The sequence below is a fragment of the Chanos chanos genome, chromosome 4 (genome assembly GCF_902362185.1).
Source record: "Chanos chanos chromosome 4, fChaCha1.1, whole genome shotgun sequence".
In the NCBI taxonomy this organism is placed as follows: domain Eukaryota; kingdom Metazoa; phylum Chordata; class Actinopteri; order Gonorynchiformes; family Chanidae; genus Chanos; species Chanos chanos.
In genome coordinates this window covers 18,812,011-18,825,845 of record NC_044498.1, presented here as the reverse complement: position 1 = coordinate 18,825,845, position 13,835 = coordinate 18,812,011, and the positions used below count along the sequence as shown (strand labels likewise).

Genomic DNA, 13,835 nt, shown 5'->3' with positions numbered 1-13,835 from the left:
AGCCGAGCGCCGCAAACACACACGCGCACACACTCTCTCTCTCCGACCAGTAACAGCTACTACCTGCTCTCCTCTTGCTTTTAGAATCAGGCTGTTCAAAAGGGAATTCTGCAGTGGTTGCATCGGTTCAACTTTTAAGCTCCTCTTTGGTGGACAGTAAAAGCAAAAATTTTCTCTTTTTTTGTTACATCAAAAGTACATCAGTACGCTAGAAATCTGTGACAGAATTTAAATCTTTTTTTTTTTAATCATTAAACTCATAAATATGCATATATGATTGATATCAGAGAATCATTTCATAAAGGGTGAGTGAGCTTTTATGTGTTTTCTTTGGGTTTTGTCTGAGGAGATGCACATGTTGTGGTGCTGCTGGACTCCAGACAGATGTACTTCGCCTGTGATAACTCAGGGTTTTACGGGGGCCTCTGAGACTGGATCTCGTAGAAGATGTCTAGACTTTTACAGTTTTGGCTGGACTCTGACTTTGGCCTGCTCTTAGATCAGAATCCTTGAAACTGCAGTACAGTCTGTCTGTCTGTCTGTCTTTCTTGCTGTCTTTGCTCATTTTTTTATTCTGTTTCTTCATGGTTTTTGTCACTCAAGAAACCAGCCTCTCCTGCCAATTTTGTCTTGTTGGGAAATGCATGATAGTTGAAAAAAATCTGATGTCTGCTTTGTAGCTGCCAGTCTCAGTTAAGACAAAACTCGTCTGAAGCAACCTCAGCTGTTTTGTCCACACGCCATCTTTGCGGCTGTCTCTATTCGACTTTTACCTCACTCCCAAGTGTGCAGACTCAACGTTTTATTTTTTTCAGTACTTTAATCATTTTTAATAGACATGTCATTTTAAATGTGACAGTTGAAATTTTGCTTGGTTTGGTCCCTGTTGTTTATTGACTGGTGTCATTCATTTGCTTTTGTTCTTTTGCTCCATTAACTACACACTTGTGTGCATAAATTGACCATCATACAGGTATGGATCTTTTTTTAGACATTAATTAAACAGGGTTAGGCTCAAGCGCACCGTGGAGAGCTCTGTGGAGTGAAGGCCCCCGTCTTTACAGTGGGACAGGACATGCGTGTTCAGTCAGATTTCACATCCAGCATATTAATCAGCATTTTTGAAATTGCAGTCCAACACAGGAGACCCATTTCTTCCCCCAAAGAGGTTGAACTGATTCTGCTTTGTTTTTTGTCCAACCAGGCAAATCTTTTTTCAAACCAGCTTTTTTTTTTTTTTTTCTTTTTTTAAAGAATACCTGATTGTTATATTACGTTACACTCAAAACTTTCACCCTGTTTAAAATCCTCAGCAGATGCACATTGCAAATTACAGTATGACTGTAGTGTCATCTACGCTTCAAAAAACACACACACTTTGGTTTTTCAAATTTCTCACATCTTACATGGTAATGTCAGGACAAGCTGTGTTAAAATCCAAATGTGTGGCGTTTTAGTAGCATGAACATGACTTGCTATTTTCAGTGTTTAATTGTAAACAAACCACACCACAGTGATTGTGATGGGTGTTATGGGCACAACTGAATCCAACTGAGCTATATAGACTCCTCAAGTTCCCAAAAGTCTTGAGAGGAAAGTATATGTTACACTTGGTTATAAATGTGTTCAGACCAACTCCAAGCCCCCTGAAGAATAGACTTACACAAGGATCCAAGAAGAAAAGACTGCTTCAGTGGCTATACAGAGAACCCATAGGGACATCATCCAGGTGTCTGGCACGACTTTAGAGAAAACTGTGCAGAATCAATGCAGTTAAAATTTCACTGCATCAAACCCCCTTCACCACTTTGCCCTGACACTTTTACCACCCATCTGCAAACTTGAATTTCTCTCTATATCTCCCTCTCTCCCTCTCTCTCTCTCTCTCTCTCTCTCTCTCTCCCTCTCTCCCTCTCTCTCTCTCTCTCTCTCTCTCTCCTTCTCTCCCTCTCTCTCTCTCTCTCTCTCTCTCTCCCCCTCCCGGTCTATTCTCTTTCTATCTCCATCCTCTCACCATCTGTTGTCAGTCATGTTTCCATGGCAGTATCCCACAGTTCTTCTTTACTTCTCTCTCTCTCTTCCTCTCTCTCTCTTGTTCTCTTTATCTCTCTCTCTCTCTCTCTCTCTCTCTCTCCCATCATCGTAATCACTTTGATTACATCTGTAAAGACAGCCAAGTGAATCAGCCTCTGACTTGAAAAAGAAAATAAAAGTAGGGAAGGAAACAATTGAATGTGGGAGTGCTGAATTTTGAATAGGAAAAAGCAGTCAGTCCATTATTTTGTGAGCAGTGACTACACAGTCAATGAAACCCCATTGCTTACCAGTGGAGGAAAATTAGCAAGCATCCTTTTTGGTCCTTATTTATAGAGCACATCTGGGCTGCCTTCCATTGTTTTCAATTAGAAGTTAAAACATGACCAGCTTTGTGCTAGGCAATGTATTCTGCTCACCCCTCCCCTTCTTCTTCAACCAATTATGCGGCAGACGAGTGCCGAGTGGCGCTAACAGATTGGCCATTTCACCTTGCCTGTTTTCTTCCCTGTGGTTTTGGAACACACAATACAAGATCCCCGCTATTGACTGTCCCCTCCCCCAGGTCTTTTTAGTGTTGGTAGTCATTAAGTCAGGCAGACACATCCACTTATAATTACAGGGCTGTTTTGATTGCACTTGATTTCAGATTGTGAAGCTCAGGGTTTAAGAGGAAAAAAAAGTTACGAATTACGAGTTACGAATGAAGTTTAAAATTGAGTCAATTTGAGGTACAAATTAAGAAAGTTCTGGAAACATTATTTTCGAGTACTTTTACATGAATTAATTATAAATCAAATCAAGACTGTGGAGAATATGTATGAGAGTGAGTTACTGAAGTCAGAGAATGACCTAAAATGTCTTGAGGACATTTTGTGATAAAACAGATACAATCATTTTAAAAATCATCCCCAGAAATGAAAGAAGTTGCTCACCTGAACAGTTATGCAGGGTTTTTAACCATGGGATGTAGGCTTATCTAACAGGTTTTTGTAGCCTGTTTTGAGAACTCATTGTTGTGTCTTCCTTTTGACTAAGGGACCAGCAGAAGTAATGTTTTCTGTTCTGAAAACTCTAATCCTGTCTGTTTCCGACTCCAGATAATATGAGACGTAAAGTGCGGCGACGCCCATCCTGGGGGCGGGGAATTATCAGGAAGAAGAAAAGCTACAAGAAAGAGGAGGCTGAGGAAGAGGAAGATCATGAGGATGGGGGAGAAGGTGAGGAAGGGGCGGAGGACTCGGCCACCGTCGGCTTGGGTGACTCCAGCCTCACTCAGGACGAATCCTCCTGTGATACAATGGACACCCTTCCCCACAAACAAGCCCCCCAACCCAACGGGCACGTAGTGTCCACTGAGGAGGAGAACTCCAGCGAACCTCCTTCAACTCAAGACCCTCAGGACAGGGAGGAAGGAAAGACCACCTCCCCAGAAGAACCTCACAAGGAAGAGAAAGACTGTACGTCCGCCACCTCCGGTCCACAGGATTGTGTGAATGGGAATGAGTCCATGGACAGTGAGGACAGTGAGACTAACAGAGATGGAGGTGGAACGGAGGCGCACGGTGATATAACATCTCCCACAGGAGGTGTTCAGAGCGGAGGAGGAGATGCTAAAGAGCGGAACCCAGGGGATTATGGAGAGCCTGCTACCCCAGAATGCAGTACAAAAGAGAGCAGGGTGTGGACAGAAGGCATAGCTAGTGACGCAGAGCACAAGACAGACGGTAAGACTCTGTTGGCTATAATGTGTTCACAAAGACATGCCAAACAATGGAGCTTTATTATGTACATGGAAATATGCTGTTGTGTACTATACAGAGCATCATTCTATTGTGTAACTATCTTGGTCATGCGGACCATTAAAGATTGTGTTCTGCTGTCTGTTCATCGTAACATTCAGAAGGAGACTTGACAGACTGTATTTTTCTTGATTTGGGGACTCCTAGGTGACAAGTTCGCACAGTGTGACCCTAACATGTCCTCTGTTATTGTTTCATATGTAGATGGGGTCAAAGGGAAGAGGTGCGGAAGGAGCCAATCAGAGCAGCCAAAAGGCATGTCTGCAGATGGGAATCCATCAGAGCAGCGGGAAGGGGCGTCAGTAGACCCGAGCCAATTAGAGCAGCAGATAGGTGTTTCTGCAGACAAGAGCCAATCAGAGCAAGATGCAGCCGCAGATATACAAGAGGATCCCCCACAGATGGCACCCCTACCTGCTCTAGTGGTCGATCACCAGCGACTATTGGTAAGACATCATGAAAACACTTAAATTCTCATCTGTGTTACTGGCAGCAGCGTAATTTTATGGACTATACACTAAGTTCCTGTGATCCTTATTAAAACGTATTATGTCATAGATTATTGCGTCCTGTTCAAAATTTCACTTTTTATGTCTTGTGAATATCAAAGAGAATGATTTTTTTTGAACACTGTCATTTTTTAAAGCATTTTCATGATTATATTCTTAGGCGTTTTTTGGTAAAGACCATGCTCCTAACTGTTTTGTGTTTGTTGCGTTTGCGTGTATGTGTGTGCAAGCTGTCAGTCACTGCACATAATGTAGATGAATGCTCTCGATAATTCTAGGTAGAAAAACGCAGCTCCACACACTGCTTGCACAAACTGATAACACTCTCATAAAGGCCTTTCTGCACACTATGAAATGGACTGACGCCTGGAAGGGGAAAATGGCCCTCATCTCTCTAATCGCTATGCTAATGTTAGAGGAAAAGCTCTTCAGTGTGAACACTGCATTGCCATCATCATTCTGGTTTCCTTGGGTACTTTTGGCTGCCTTAAACACACACCCACACACACAAATAAGTACACGTACAGACTCACTCATTTTCAACACATTCCCTTATTTACAGTGGTTTACACTATTAATACACTATTATTACGCTAATATTAATTACACTGTTAATATTAAACATATTGCCATTCTATTCACGTTCACAGTTCATGTCTATGTCATTTCAGCTGTCTAGGCATTTAATTTTTTTCTGTGGAACAATAAATAGTAATTACACTCCTATAAAGGAATGACCAAACACTTTGATTTGATGTTAATGCCATGCTTTTTGGCATCCATCTCCGTTCTTTTGATTGGCGGCAGCTGAAGTCTGTCTAAAATGCTTTTTCCTGTTGATTTAAATGTGAACAGTAGTCGAGGTGCGTCCTCCCTTCTGCTAATCCCCCAGCGCGAATTGGAGCTGCTGCCTGAGTCTGTTCTCAGGCTGGCAGCCAGACTCGGCCAGGAAAGAGACTGAAAGGTGACACGTTATTAAAAAAGAAACAGTGAGGAAAAAGACGTTCTAATCTTCCCTTGCTTTCACTTCCGTCAGAACTCCTATCGCTTTTTTCCCTCGTGCCACGACATCTCCTATCACACCATTATCTCTCTGCCAAAGATCCCACAGGTCCCGCTGTTCCCCACTCCCGCCACTGGTCTGATGGCTCTCGTCAGTCCTTTCTGTCACAGGCCAGTGGTAAGAGCGGAGGTGAGCAGGCCTTGTGAGAACGCGTGTGGCACTAATCTGCAGGCTTATTTGTTCATTTAAGGGAGGCGAAAAAAAAAGATATCTTTAAGAAACAGATCGTGAAGCGGGGGGGGGATGCGAATAATTGCTTTTTCATCCCAGGCTTAGGGAACAAATTGAATTTCCGGTGAAGTGGGGCAAGATTGGACGTTTAAGCTGATATTTCCTGCTGGTTTGGCTGGCAAACTGCCTGACACACATTAAGAATGGAAAGAGGGCTATATCCTCACCTTTCATTCATATTCATTGAATGAAGACACTCTCATTACTATTGACATTTCAGCTCTACGCCAGGCCCTGAAATGCCTGTAGAATTAAACACTGTCAGAGGATGATGGGGAGCTTTGTTTGCCAAGCTCTCCCTTTTTTGCCGTGTCACAAGTTCAGCACCGTGCCGCGAGTGTACCGACGCCGGCTGATCGGCCTTTTAGTACGCCAGGACCGTTCGTCCGGGGCGCCGTCTTTTCAATGAAGTTGCTCATGTATATTTTTTTTTTAACTTGATGACTTGACTCTTGAGTAGGCTACACATTTGGAAGAGCTCCTGTTTAAGCATTGCATTTGTCTGGTTCTCTGCCCTTCATTCACCTCAAGGTAACGCGTTTAAATCACATGCTGAGAAGGTTTTTCTTCCATACAAAACGTGACTGTTACCCCAAGTCAAGATTTCACACGTTGTACCTGTTGACAGAAATTACATCATTCTCAATTTTGACATTTCTCCCCTCCTTCCTCATTCACAGTTCTCAAAACAGCTGGACATCCAAAGTGCACACGCTCATTTTGAGTGTCAGCATGGCAGGAAGGTACTAAATAGCCTACTGGGCTGCTGTTTGACAGTTAAAAAAAAATGTCTTTTTTTCCAGTTTGAGTGCTCTCACCATTTTGTTTTGTTTTGTTTTGGTTTGGTTTTTTTCCCCTCCATCCCTGCTGATAGGCCTGACAGGACATCCATTTGCATTATTTACTTTCAGTCCTGAAACTTGTCCTGTTGGCAAACCGGTTTTGGAGATTTCAGATGCCTTACTCTGAGAGTTCAGTATAAAGAACCTGTTGCTCCTGAACCATTCTAGCTGAGTAAGATGCAGCTGCTCATGCTTTGTTATGCATCCCCTTCCCTTTGACTTTTTTCCTTTAACTCATGACAATACTCTGGGACAGTATTGTAGTATTATAGTATCAGAGTAACATCTTTTACTGGTTTTTATGGAGTCAAGAGTCTCACAGAGACTAATTGTCTACCTCTTTGCCAACTGGATATCTGACTTTTTTGTTCAACTATCAAATTGTAGAAGATCCAGAGCTTTGTTTCTGGCTCTTACTTTTAAATTCAAACATATTTAGTGACAGAGTTGTCACTCCTCGCGAGTCTCCATCATTGTGGAGAATTTCCCTACACCACTAAACAGTCCTGCTGAGCTGGACATTTTTTTGCATTTTTTTTACTCCAGAATGCAGACTTCAGAGCCGATATGCTGCCCGGGTATGTGGAATTTATCACTATTAATTTTTTGTTTGTTCATGTAATTTCTGCAGACAAATAAAATTTATTATGTTGTTTGAATTACTTGGAAAAACAACAAAAAAATAGCTTCATGGCTAGAACTGAATATTTTGAACATCCCAGATTTTTCTGAAATTGCACGGTCCAAACACAAAAAAACAAGCAGCTTCAGTGGTTGCTCAAAGGATCTTTATTTTGGTTTGGTTTTTCTTTTCATTCAGGTAAAAAGTGCTTTTGTTTTCATTTTTTGCCTACATTTCTGATTTCAATACATTTTGTATTTTAAACACTCAATGTGAAAATCCTTTAATGATCTGCACTGATACACGGTAGCAGAGACAGCTCATTGTCACACCCACTGGTGTTTGAAACATGCTATTTCTGCATTTTCTCTCTCTGTGGTGTCAGTCTGTGTGGGTGTGTTACTTTTAAGGTCAAAAAAGGCTATATGGCTTTCGTTTCATATTGTGTCTATCTTAAGATATGTACCTTAGGTTTCAGGGAACACGTGCTACAGTCACGCATGCAGTGGTTTTACTCAGTCCCCTCTGTTTATGTGAGCTTTACCAATGCGTTTTAGAGATTTCCGTAACAAACCTTAAACTGCCTTACAATATAACAGATAACATGAATATTCCCTGTTCTAGAACCCATTTTGTGGAACAAATCAATTTTGTTTCTCATTTTGCTACTAACATTTCTATTGTATTTAAATTGATTATGCATCTGTTATGCAAATTCCTCGACAATCTATTTTAACCTTATACAGTATCTCTCAATTTGAAATGCACTCTGCATGTATAATTAATCTCCTGTGTGACCAGAGAGAGAGTGTAAGTGTACTGAATTAAAAAGGAGGAATTGGACAGAGTGATTTGCCACTCCACCTCTTTCTGCCTTTTTTTCCCTCCCTCAGACTATGATAACTTCTTTCATGATGTATTAAACATAGCTGAACCACTCTTGGTGTAGTATTCTAATCCCTTCTTAAGTCTCTCAGGCTAAAACATTTGCGCTCAACAATCCTCAATCTTTTGTGTTGCTGAAGTTTTAATGGTGTAGTGGAGAGAGCTTTTAAAGCTAATGACTCAAACATTTACCTCTTATTTCTGTCCATTTCTGCTGTTAGAGTTTTTCACTCGCCTTACTTCTTTTGCCATGAAAGCACCAAGTAAACCGCATCAGTGCATGTTGTGTTAATGTAGGTCATGTTGTCAACTAAAACGTTTTGGTGAAAATCGTTAAAATGCGTTTTTTGTTTTTTTGTTTTTGTTTTTTTTTTTGTTCTCGTTAACCTTGCTCTCAACTTCAGCTAAATAATTCACCTATTACAGAGAGGTCCAGATATATGCTTCGCCTCTAAATTTCTGTCAGTTTTATAAGGGCTTTAGCAATAGTGCTGTGTTTCTCTGCCCTCTCATGCAGGACTTCCGGCAGTTTTATAGCTACACCAATGTCACTTTTCAGCTTAGCTGTTGGATCACATCACAGTGCAGGTGCTATGTGATCTGAGGTACCAGAGGATGGGAATAAGAAACATAGCAGTAGAGGATAGTTCAGATTTAACATGTGAGAATGTTCTGTTTTGATTTTGTAGACTGTAAATCGACGCGTTTTACAGGCAGGTATAACGGTGAGACCTCAGGTAAGAGATCGCACAAAGTCAGAGCATCAGTCTCATCACCTGCCCATTCACACCTACTGCACCAGAAACTGGCTTTAGTTGACCTGTTATTAGTCAGATAAAGACTGTTAGTGTTCAAGCTCAGATATATGATCAAATCCCAGTACCAGACTCAAACAGTATTAGCAATACAACTGGCCTTCAGTCAAGGAGACAGGACAGCATGAGCCAGCACAAATTTCTACACTAAAACACCTTCTAAAAGCACCCTCGGTGTTCGACAGTTGAAGAAGCACTCCCGAAAATGCTGATTAATCATTATCTAGAAAAGGTTCTCTAGAATTATCCGGCCATTGTTTACATTCAGAGGTAACCTACTAGACAAAGTTGTTCTGTACTGGCACATTATTTATTGACTTGATACAAATGATTGTTGATAATAATATCAGTGTTATCAGCAAGTAGTGTAATAATGTAAGAGTCCACAGTGCGGGTTTTAGTTGTGGGAATATACCAAAGACTGGTTAAAATGGTAAAGCTATACTGGCCAGTAATGGAAACCTTTGCAGTGCGTGATATAAAGACATCTCCAGAGGGCTGATCAGGGTATCGCTCAGCTCTAGAGGAAGATAAAGATCTAATGGCCGGACTCAAACGGACCGTGTCAACAGCTCTTTTAGAACTAGGATTACCACTCTATTCACTGTCAGCAGGGGAGGGAGGGGGGCTGTTACCCACGCCCACTTATCCAGTGTCAGTGAAGCAGCAGAGGGGACCAGTGTCACGGAGAAACAGCGGGGTACCAAAGCCTAATCCCCACAATTGACAGCAGGCGAGCTGCAAATGACTATATATATGTTGGCTTGAATTTGACATGTTTGAGCGAGCAAGGTTCGGCAATTTCCATTGTGAGAGCTTGATTTCTTTATTTCTTTTTTTTTTTTTTTCCCCTTCCTTTTTGATATCCAGAAATTGGCTTCATGGTCTGCCTGTGTTTTTCTTATGTTCATCTCTTTCCTAGACAAACTTCATAGTGCAGTCTTCATTTGCAGTGATTTTAACTCCAGTGTCATTGTACGGAACATTCCAGAGCTACTTTTGTTTTTTTAAATGTGTCCACAGGGAATAGGTTTTCTCATTAAAAATCCCCCATAACCTGTTTATGCAATTACTCCTGTCCTGAGTTAATCTTAGCGTTTCTGAACCCTGGTGGGCTTTATTCTTAGTGGCTCATCTCTTATCACGTTCCCTCTGTTTGTGTTGACTCAGAGACTAAAGACAACCAAAGCTACCCAGTATAATGACTCAACGGAGAACATTTGGACAAGCTTGTGATTGGCCACAGGATCACAGCAATGAACATGGCAATTGAAAGGGTGTGTCATTGTCCAAGGTATTTTAATTAGACTGTGAGTCTAATGTAAACATTGCGGCACTGAGGCAGTGAATCAAATGGAACATAATTATGATATTCCTTAATTAGCTGTCACTGTGGTCTTAATTACTTTTGAAGAAGGCTGACCCCCTCTGTTCTAACGATGTGTGGGAGTTGTTTCAGTTGTCTTTGTGTGTGTAGTCTTGACATCCTCTGCTTTTTTTTTTTTTCCCCTTCAAGGCTGTCATTGTGTCATGCATTACCTCTGAGCTCACTCTCTCTCTCTTTCTCTCTCTCTCTCTCTCTCTTGCTCGCTCTGTCTCTCTCTCTCTCTCTCTCTCTCTCTCTGTGTGTGTGGGTGTGTGCATGCTGTGTGGACATCCATCTTACTGCAGAGTTTAGACCTTTTTCCAAGACAGAGCAGGCTGAGAACGGAATCTGAGAGGTTAACTTCACCCCTTCTTTTCTTTCTTCTTGTCAAATCGTCAAATTCATTCTACCAATCCACTACCACCCTTGTGCTGGCCTGACTGATATGAAAGTGATGGTGGAGTTGCATGCTGGCAAGACATAAACACCATATGTGGAGTTGGCAAACCTCTAGTTTGCTAATTGGCATTGTCAGTTGGATGAATGCTCAATATTATCAGTTTTTTTCCCCTATTTTCCAACAGCTGGTTTGCTGCAAACTAACAGGAGGTTTCAGAAGCTCATCTTGTATTTACTAGCTGTTTGAAAAGAAGCAAGTTGTCCAAAAACTGTTGAAAATTAGTCAGTTTGGGCTTATTAAATCGGTTAGCTTTCTCTTTCATCCTGCTTTCTTGAGACAGTCTAATGCTTATCACAGCGCTTTGTATAGACGTTGTTCATTGCTCTGTTTGTTTTCATCCTGTGAATGTTGTCACCAAGTTGAGGTTGGCTCTCTAATGAATTCCTTATTGCCTCAGTTACACACAGGAGTGTCTTTCATAAACAAAGAAAATACTCTTAGCAGAAATGCGTTTCACCCTGTATATTTTCTCATATTGCTTTGATAAACACTTGTAATTTAGGATATTTGAAGACAGAAAATGAATGTAACCAAATTGTTGTCATTCCAGCTCGTGGTAGAATTTCTATAACGAGAATAAGGTGCTCCCAGTATTCTGAAAATGTCGTTTTTTGTGAAACACGGTTAGATCTTGTTAAAGATGGAACCTTGTGATAAATTTCAGATGCTGAACTTGGTGATTTTGTATCATTACTGTCACACTAAATGACCTGATTGTCTTGGCCCAATGTCATTTGCACAATCAAAACAAACAGTGTGACTGATATCAATTATATTACAAATGTCTTAACCAGTCGCTGACTACACTGTCCATCTTGCTCAAACTGTGAGCTATATAAGCTATTGTATATGATCCAGGTAGTAGTGAGTCAGTAGTATAGGGTTAACGTGTGCTTGTTTTCCAATAAGCAAAGCTCTCTTGGGTGTCTTGGCAGGCCTTGTTGGATCAAGTCGTGTTGAAAACTGAGAACTGCAGCGTGGATCAGCTGGAAAGACTCTACTCACTGCTACGGCAGTGCATCTACCAGCATCGCAGGGACTACAACAAGACACAACTGATCCAGGTGAGTGTGCATGTACACATACACACGCACGTACACGCACAGAGTAACATCACATCCACTGAAACAAGACCCACCTGATTTACAGGATTCAGGTGAGTGGACTCACATGCATACACAGTGCACAGAATATCAAGTAACTTGGACTGTATGCTGTGAATGAGGAAACAAAGTGCCCGGGACTCCCGTCTCCATCGTTAAGTCTCCACTTAACATAGTGCTATTTTTTTTTTTCTCCTCAGTGAGCAATGTACCATTAATGTAGCCTAATTTGGCAGTATACACAGTGTACACCCACATGTCACTCTTTTTCACCCATGTTGTGTTCAGCAGAATGTACTCAGCTCCATATGAAGAACTTCTCTCCATAGGGAAGCTTGGACGACCATTCGTTCTATATTCATGATAAACTTCTTGGTGCTTTAGATGGTAAATGCAGCACCCAGTTCTTAATAAATAAATAAATGAATAAATAAAAACAAGAGATCGATACACAGTAGCTGAATACAGATTTTCTCTTTCTCTCTCTCCAGCTGCTGAGTGTTGAAATTAGAGTGCTGGTGTTGATGGCAAAGAGCTGCACTGAGCTCTCTGGGGAAATTATGTTTGCTGTTCTAGTAATGGTTGCTACCCAGTGGAAAAAAGGAGTACAGTCTCAGTGGGACTTGATAGCCATGCAACTCAAAGCTCATTTGCCTTGGCTATTACATAAGGTCCTCAAAGAGTTGTACTCAATGCGTTTCTGCTAGGTGTAAAATGGAGACCACCTGGAAAAAGAATAATGCCAGAGTTATTATCATCTCCTTTAGACAAAAGAGGAAAATGTTCAGAGGTGGTATTTTCATTGCTCAGTGATGTAGGATCAGACTCTTTTCCTAAGTGGATGTGAATATTGATTTTTTTTTCTGATGCAGCCTCATTCATCTTGTTCTGTTTGTCTTTGTGTCTGTGTAGTGACGGGTGCTTTATGTCAGACATGGAATATCAGCTAGACCAATGTGAGATGTGACTGAAATAAGTTGTTTTCTTGGTTTTTCTTTCTTTTTTTTTATTTGCAGGAGATGGAAAGACAAGTCCAGCATTTCACAACATTCCCGTGAGAATTCAGAGGCTTCTGAGTTAAATGGTAATTGGAGACTCCTGTGAAACATGAGGGAGACCAGCCTATTGAGCCAAGTTCTTATGGAGTCTCAGTCTTAAAACAAAAAAACAAACAAACAAACAAAAAAAAAACGACAACAAAAACATAAGAATGGAAATGGTGGAGGAAAGAAAAAACTCAGCTGTGACCTTGGTGCTATCATCTCAGGTACCTGAACAGAACCAGTCTACAGAACCAAACTCAATTCAAGACTCATAAAGATTTCTGTTTTTACACACATACATATGCCAATTTCTGATGGGCGTTCTTGGTGCTAATGGGTGCTATTGTTTCTTAATTTGCTGCTTATTTGGTTTCCTTTAAAAAAAAAAAAAAAAAAAAGAAAGAAAGAAAACGGGGGGGAAAAAAAAAAGATTGTGTGATGTCACATCACAACCTCAGCCTCTTCTCTGAGGAAGCTAACACACACACACACACACGCTCACACACAGACACACACACACATACACACATAGACACAGGCACAGGCACAGATTCTCACCAGCAGAGGCAAAACCATATGAATCAGGCGTGGTGCTCTGGAGGTCAGGTTGGGTTTGTTTTGACCATCCAAACAAACTGCATCTCTTACCATCACCTTCTCACTATCCTCATCCTTTACACTGGGAGCCAACTCTTCTTCTGCAGAGCTTCATCTGCTAGCTTGGTCTCACACTATACACAGACAGAACTGATCTTTGCACTTCGACTATTAGGAAGTGTATTGGTCAGGCCTGGAACACAATCTTGTACAAGTGTGGCTCTTCAGGACTGTTGTCTACCCTTGTTCTTGATCTTACTGTCATGTTCCTATGTTTTTCCACGTGATAGCTATTCATGGATATTCTCACATACCCACATTTTGTGGTCACTAAGATACTATTCCCCCAAAATGAAGCTTTTGTAGAGATGTCTGGTGCATGGGTTGGTCCAGCAGAATTGTAATGATTTTCTATATGCATCCACTTTTTTTGTCATGGAGAGGCCTCAGTGTTCTGTATCGG

The 13,835-nt window shown here is 41.2% G+C and overlaps 1 protein-coding gene across 2 annotated transcripts in view; it reads left to right on the top strand.

The window, feature by feature from the left end:
• atad2b (ATPase family AAA domain containing 2B) overlaps positions 1 to 12,826 on the top strand; it is a 65,131-nt gene extending 52,305 nt beyond the window's left edge. For both annotated transcript variants that reach the window (XM_030771226.1, XM_030771227.1), the window contains 6 exons: positions 3,135 to 3,599; positions 3,645 to 3,761; positions 4,041 to 4,083; positions 4,189 to 4,282; positions 11,565 to 11,693; positions 12,749 to 12,826. In XM_030771226.1, the coding sequence (XP_030627086.1) occupies positions 3,135 to 3,599; positions 3,645 to 3,761; positions 4,041 to 4,083; positions 4,189 to 4,282; positions 11,565 to 11,693; positions 12,749 to 12,790 (890 nt within the window). In that variant the 3' untranslated portion in view covers positions 12,791 to 12,826. The remainder of the gene's footprint in view (positions 1 to 3,134; positions 3,600 to 3,644; positions 3,762 to 4,040; positions 4,084 to 4,188; positions 4,283 to 11,564; positions 11,694 to 12,748) is intronic.
• The last annotated feature ends 1,009 nt before the right edge of the window (positions 12,827 to 13,835 follow it).